The 8067-nt window shown below is 34.3% G+C and overlaps 1 protein-coding gene across 1 annotated transcript; it reads left to right on the top strand.

Annotated features, from left to right (window-relative positions):
- Window positions 1–579: 579 nt before the first annotated feature.
- HELRODRAFT_175000 (hypothetical protein) lies at window positions 580–4740 on the top strand (the record flags this gene model as incomplete). The annotated part of the gene is made up of 1 exon (XM_009022428.1): window positions 580–4740. One exon carries the CDS (start codon window positions 580–582, stop codon window positions 4738–4740), a length of 4161 nt encoding a protein of 1386 aa, XP_009020676.1.
- Between the last annotated feature and the right edge of the window lie 3327 nt (window positions 4741–8067).

The raw sequence follows: 8067 nt of genomic DNA on the forward strand, positions 1-8067 counted from the left end.
GAACATGGTGTATAGGTATTTATTTCTTTGTATGGCACACATCTGACACGAATATATGTACGGATTAGTTCACTACACTCTTCCTAGCGTTATAGTATATAAGGCCTGTGTGCTGTACCCGTAGTTCGTTTCTTTAGTATAATTCGTTTTTATGAGAAGTTGCGTTCATATTTTTCTATAGTTTGTGTTTGTTATATTCTCACCGTAGTTGAAAATGCGTTTATGAAAGATTTCGTTTTTACGTCTGATGTACGCTTTGTTTCATTGATTTGCTTACGTTTGAAATATAAATATCGTTGCGAATGATAAAATTTTGACAATATTGATTTTACCTAAAATTTAAAATTAATTTAAAATAAAATTCAAAGTAGAACAGTTTGGTAAACATTTCTGTGTGAACTTAAAGAACGCTGCAAATTTTGAATTGCTGAACTAAATAGACTTCATTTAAGTTAATTAAATTCATGAAATTTGACACGGCTTAGAAATTTTACTGTTGAATGTTGTTTGAACGGTGAGGATTTGGATCGGATTTAACCACTACGAGTTGAATTTGTTTGTTTGGAAGGAGTGATAAAAATGGAAAAGTCACACCTACCAATGCCGCAGAGAAAAAAAATAGCTGTTCTCTCCAGAGATTCCATGCTACCAAGTCACGCTGGCACTAACAACAACAACAATAACAATAGTAATAATAAAAATAAAAATGCTAACAAATGCAAGAGTTCGTCAACTTTCGGCGAAAGCATCAAAACTGAGCCATCCAGTTCCCTTAAGAGTAAGATTAAAGATGTTCAATCAAGTAATTCGTTGAAGAAAAATAGTTCAAATTTTAGTGCGAAACATTCACCAAGTTTTGTCAATTCGTCAGCAAACGATTTGTCGACTTCAAATACAAATTTTGATAGCAATAAGAAATTCAGAATTAACAGCGCAGTTCAACAAAATATAACTGCTTGTCATCAAACTCAAGTGCAATCAGCAAATTACAACAGCAACAAAAATAAATCACATAGTTCGGATTTGCAAAATTCTAAGACTTTAAAAAGTTTCAGTAAGCATATACCGCAATTTGCGAAAGACGTTTTAAGTTCAAAATCATCAAAAGTTCAACTAATTTATCAAAAATTAGAGAAGTTTAAATTCGAAAATGATTTGGTTGCCGAAGAAATAGAGCAAGATGAGGACTACGATGAGAATGAAAGCAGTCCGATCTACCACGAGTTGGATCCTATTGGCATCCAGTGTTCAAAACATACTTACCAAAGCATTGGTGAGATACAAGAGGAACTGAGCAAGCTGGGATCGACGTTTGACATGACAGAACCACATTCAGCTCCACCAGTTCCCATCAGCGGGTCACCAGAACCTCTCGTCCCCTGTCAGCCCATTGATTCAACGCCTGTTACTCCTGCTAAAACAAAATCAAACTCAAAATCATTTTTCTCAAAAATGTGGCAACCCAAAAAAATGCAGAAACCGTCTTCTTCGAAGGAATGTAAATTTATAACGTCGATGCCGTTACTACTGCCAAAACAATCCCCTGACTGCATGCCAGAAAATCAACATTCGCCTTCACTGGTGACATTTTTGGGGATGAGTGGTAGAAATCAGAACGGTTCCCTGTCGCAACCTGGTTCGGCCAACTTGGAAAAGTCCGGCATGCCATCGTCCTCCTCATCTCCACACTCGCACAGAGTTTTCACATTCGAAGACATTGACATCGATAATGAACAATTTATTAACTCAAATACTCTGTCGCCGTTAGATAAAATGTCTTATCAGATAAATTCACCCACAAGCTGCAACAGAAATAATAGCGTGAACAATTTTAAATCCCCAAGAAGTGCACAGAACGTTAAATTATCGCCACTTGTTTTAAATTCCAATAAGACGTCTCTACATTCGAACAATAAATGTTATGCCACTTTAATGTTTCCAGAGAATCCACCCACTCGTAAAACATGCAGTAAAAATAGTAATAACAGCAAGGAAAACAGATTAATGGCTTTTACTGCAAAAACTGAAATGAACCATCAACTTCCAATCGATCAAGTTTATTCAACAATTAACAATGCTTTCCCTAGTAGAAAAAATAAAATTTCTTCAAACCACAATGGTGCGCTTGCAGAGCATAAAATGTACCCGACTGTGTACAGCTCAATGGAGTCAGTATTAAGCCAAGATACGTTGAGGTCGGACAGTCCAATCATGCCTTACTCGTCCTCATCCATCCACCGCTCTCCATTCTCAAGTCCGAGTTGCGGCATTCGCATGTTGGAAATTCGCGTCAATTCCAGAAAGTCAGACAGCAAATCTCCCTCGCCATCTCCAGAAATGCGTCCGCACCAACACCTTCATCACAACGTCGTTCAAAATAAAGACACATATGGTTCTAGCTCTGGTCAGTCGTACGCGATTAAATCTCCACCCAGAGTCATATGTAAGTCCCCGAATAAATACATGCACACAATTTTAGAGGAAGATCATGGCATAGATCAGTCCATGTCTATTGAACACCTGAATGTAAAAAACATTTTTGAAGAGGACCACCTCGATGAAGACGACAACCAGCAGACGATAAGGTCCAACGAATCACGAATGAGTCATAAACACCCGGCCGGTTCCTCTGAGGTTCATTCATCGAGGTCCGTCAGTTTGTCTTCAGATTTGTTTTCTTCTGAAGATAGCGTCAGTTGCCACACGACAGATTCAGAACTGAGTGCTGCTAAAAATGATAACGATTCTGTCTTCGTAAAAAGTATTGATCCGTATGAAAAAATTTGTCATTACAAACAACAACAACATTATTCTCCGTGGCAACAACAACATCAATATCAACAGCAGCATCAATATCAACAACAACACCAACAATTACAACAACAATATCAGCAACAACCGCAATATCAACAACAATTAAATTGTCAATCAACTTTGAATTGGGTTAATGATGGAATTTCCTATAAAATTATAAATCAAAATTTATGTTCAAAAAGTCAGGATCCAGATCAGAATTTTGAAAATTCATCTGAATCAACAGAACCACATTTGCAGTTGCAGCAGTTGCAGCAGCAGCAGTCGGCTTGCCAACAGAAACAGCCGCAACAAGATAGAGTAACCACAAAAACATCAAAATTACCCCAATCTAGCAAACTACAACCTCCGAAATTTTCAACAACCAGCCAACTAAGAACGTCTCCCAACACCATCCCTTTAAATTCTGTTTACAACTGCAATTCTTCAAACCACGTTGACAATACATTCCAAACACACAACAACACTGCATCCAATAATTTAACATTGAGCAAACAAAACAATTCAATTTCGAAGAATACCTCAGAACAACAAACGACGCCTGTGAATGGCAAGAAATCATGTCTGCCTACGACTTCACCAGGGATGAAGCACGCATCTGCACTGAAATATTCTAATCAACCGGGTAAAATTGGCCAGAGAAAAATTTTTTCAACCAATGAACCTGCTCCACTTTCGCCGAGAATTCAACCTTTCACAGATTTGGTCGCAGTTGAAATAAAATCTCATCAACCAACATTACTTTCTCCCACAAGAACTGTTAAGCCTTTGTCTAAACCTATAAAAACAAATTTTGGATTTGTTAGAGAATCGCAATCCACGGTTAATGCCTCTACCGGCAATACTAGCGGCATGGCTAACAACAATAGAAGCAATGGTATCAGTAATCTTTCTCCAAGACACTGTCAAACAATCGCCGCGCCAACGAGAACCTTGCCCACTTCTTCATCACCCTCCAACAATTTTGATTCATTTCCCAAAAGCAAGACAGCAGTCATTAACAGTTTCTACTCAAAAGGATCATCCAGCAACAGCAGCGGGATATGTGAACACAATGGCAGCTTATCATCGAGTCCGACCAGCAGCAACAGCTCCATGTTCAGCGCTCTGGACAGCGAGAATGATGGCGTTCTTTTCTCGCTCAGGAGGGATTTTTCAACCTGTGAAAGTAGATTCAGGTTTGGAGAAAAATTTGTTAGTCATGGAAATTTTAACAGCAATTGCATTACTCCAGGCAACAATAATATAAGTAATAATAATAATATTTCGAGTTTAGAAAATGATAGCGTGGCCAATAATTCAGATAAATCTAAAATTAAACAAGCCTCAAACTTTCCTGCGGTGGTCAAAAATAATATATTGAAGAGTTCCTCTGCGAAAGTTGGAAGTCTCAGTAAAGATCTTTTATGCAATCCTACCGACCAGCAACTCAAACCATCTAAACTGCAAGTACCTCGAGTCAACGATGTAAAATGCAAAGAAAGGTTCAACAAAATCTTGCACGGAACCTTCGAACCTCACTTGACCCCGAGGTCAAAAAGTCCGAAAGTTCATTCTAATCCACCGGTCACTCTTCCTGCAGTAGCAGTTAACCTCAGTAGCAACGCTGTTAGTTCGACCAACACTCAAGCCACACCTTCGAATAAAAATAACATTTCCTCTAACACAATCAAAACAACTGCCACGGAAATCAACTCAAACAACAAATCCGCAAGTGAGAACAACTCTACGGCACCTTTTACATTGAAAGAGACGGCGAAAATGAACACATCAACACTAACAACTACAACAACAGCCTCGTCGCCCACAAAAACAGCTATCCCGTCCCTAACAACCCAAACAACGACAACCTCAACAACATTACTATCGAGTCATAATCGCCAACAAAACAGTGCTGCTGCTGCTGCAAACTGTAGGCAAATTTAATGACGACACAATCTGAATGAATACATACAAATATACCCGAATACCTATAGCGCATAATACATTATAATGCAGTATTAGCCTTAATTGTCAATTAACTATTAGTCCGTTAAAAATATTGATCATTACATATTTATGACGTTGTGGTTTATCAAAATTTTCTAATTAATATTATTATCTAATAAAATAATAATAAATTACATTGAAAAATAATAATAAACGTAATGATCAAGTCACATTAGCATGGGTTTTGGTCATTGGTCCCGTGTTTGTATAGCTATTGCTATCGAGAAAGACCACATAGATCAACTAAATTGATTAACAATAATAAATTAAATTAATAAAATAATTGAATAAATTACATTGGAAGTCGATAAAACATTGGATAAATAGCTTTCTTCATCATCTTGTAATGTTAGTTGGACTGTTTTTTCCATGTTCGTTTTAATAATTTTAATTTTTAACATGTTTTTCTTGTATAAATATATTTTTTTTATCAAAAAATGTTTTTTTTCACACTTAACCATTATCTTTGTTTATAATTTTGATGCATTTTATTGTTTGATAAGCAATTTGTTTCCAATATTTTCGATATTTATTGTTTACATACGATACGTTATCCTGATATTAATTACCTTTCACCATTGTTTCTAATGTTATTTGCATGCTTGTTCCTTTATTTCTAAGTGTACATGTGTGTATATAAATATATTTAGGTACATTTATGAAAGAGGAATTTTTTAGTAGATTTTTCCTCATGGTGTAAAAAGTGAAGAATAATTTTGTTCTCTCTCTCTCTTTCTCTCTCACCTTCTCTTTCTTTCTCTCTCTCTTTCTTTCTCAAATTCTCTTTTCCTATTTCTTCTTAATTATTAATATTTAATTTTTTCATAATACGAGCGTTTTATTTTTAATTTTCAAAACTGTGCGTATTTTTATTATTTGCTTTAATTAATTTTGATGAAATGATCTTTGATCTTCCCGATATCATTTTTGTTAAAGCAATTTAGCGAGTAGTGTATTTGTAATGAAATAAAAACTAGTTTAGCACGTTATCTTGGTTACGATAAACATGTCAAGAAAGTATTATAGACTCTTTCATCACATCGATATCAACATCATTCATGCTTTGATGTAGTTCATACGCGTAATGTACGTTTATGCCTCAAAATTTTTTTTAACAAGTTTCACCATATTACAATTCCTCTAGTTAAACGTTGCAATTTGTGTTTAGACATCATGATTAGTGTTCAAAATGTTATTTATAGTTAATGTTAAGCAACGAATCAAGTAGTTTCAACATGTTAACTCTTAAAAATTGATCCCTCACATCAAGAAATATCTTCACCTCTATATCAATAAATATGCGAATTAGCTCACATGTGTGAATGTAATGTACTACTAATTTATAGTAAGATTTATTTATCGCTAGCCATTTGATGACTGGCTCTATAATTTCAATGCATAAATTAGTAACTAGTTAATTACCTTATTCATGTGTTTTGTATGTATAAGTGTGTGTATCTGTACGTGTATGTGTACGTGTGTGTGTGTGTTTACTATACTTTGAATTGTACTCCTTAATATTGTACTATTTACACAGCACTTCATACATTACACTTCACACTTTATACTTTTTACAGGAAACATTATACGCTGTAGTTTATACATAGTTTTATCATGTTTTATCTTACTTTCATCTAGCAAATTTTATTTTTAAGTTATAAGGGTTGTTCATATTGTATACTTTCTACATCATACTTTTTACATTGTACACTTTGATTCGAAGGCAGCTCATATGTAGAAATGTTATCAATCTATATGGCGGTTTCAAAGAGCATAATGTTTTTGTTTTAATGTACATAATACAAATATGATTGCCTTATTTCCATTTGTTGATCATCATCCGTATGAAAAGATGTGTCTGGTTGTGTTTAGTTTTGTTTTCGTTGGGAAAAATTTTTCAAAAAGTATTTAAAATTTTTTTTTAAATCTTAAAAACTTTCATCATAAAGTTTTTTTGGCTTGTTTTTGTTTAAAATATAATTTTGTTTTGTCATTTTTTTTTCTATTTCAAGTTTTTTTTATTTATCTGTGGATAATTTTTTCTGATTTTTTAATATAAATTTTTTTAATTTTAAATTTAATTTGTTAGTGTCTGATTGTTTAAGTCTACGTGTGTGCGTGTGTTGGTGTGTGTGTGTGTGGTGTGTGTGTGTGTATAAATAATTTTGATCCTTAGTTAATTGTGCACATGATTATAGGTTGATATGATAGGCTTGGTCACAATTGTTGCATAATTGCGATCAAATTTTTATTTAACTGTTTTTTTCTGTTCTTTGTTAAACGAAATACTATATTTCAGTTACTTTAGTTTAAGTTTTTGTTTCGTTTAAAATAAAAAAAAGCCAAACATTGTTATTATTCAATTAAATTTTCTTATGTTTTTTTTCGGAAAATTAAGACAAGGTTACGCTGTGCAATCAGAAAAAAAGCAAATCTTTTAACAAAAAGTTTACCAAAGTATAAAAACCAAGAAGAAAAATTGCTGAAAAATTTTCATATGGAAATTAAAAAATAATAAAAACGATAAATTGTTTAGGACAAGTTCAACTTACATGGTCAGTAGATTTCTTTGCAAAGAAAGCACCATGCGAAGCAAGCAGCACATAACTTCATAAGAGGAAAGAGAAGATTGCGTGTTCAAACGTCATGTTCCTTCATGACAAATTCATTCATTATTTCTTGTTATGAACTTTTTATTTTTTTTCCTCTATGTACAGTTCTAGACATACGCGCACGCACACACACACACACACACACACAAAGAGTGGAAAAGAGGGGGAAACATTCACACACCACACGCACGCACACACAAACACACAGGGATCTGTTTTATGATGTGTAATTATTTATTTTCAGCTACAGGAAGAATAATATTCCATGCAAACTGCAATATTTATTTGCATGGCCTATTGTAACTGATCAATCCATGTGATGCGGTACAATTCACAAATATTTAATGCTTCGCTTACAGCAAGTCTTCAGGCTTATAAATGCATAGCAATAAGGATTTATTTTGTATTTGAAGCAGGTTATTGCGTGACTAGGTTTTTAAAAAATATGGTTTACATTTTTAGACGGAAAAATAATTGCACCAAGATACGAACACACGCAAGTGAACAACAACGTGCATGTTGTGTGTACGCTTACGTCTACGCAGTACCGGTACGTTTGATGATGTTCATGTGTTCAGTTTGGATAATTTAATTTATATAGCGCGTAATTCGAGTAGTAGGGCGAGGGGGGAAAAAATGAGTGTTCAGTAAA

The sequence above is a fragment of the Helobdella robusta genome (assembly GCF_000326865.2).
Source record: "Helobdella robusta unplaced genomic scaffold HELROscaffold_31, whole genome shotgun sequence".
NCBI classification, from domain to species: domain Eukaryota; kingdom Metazoa; phylum Annelida; class Clitellata; order Rhynchobdellida; family Glossiphoniidae; genus Helobdella; species Helobdella robusta.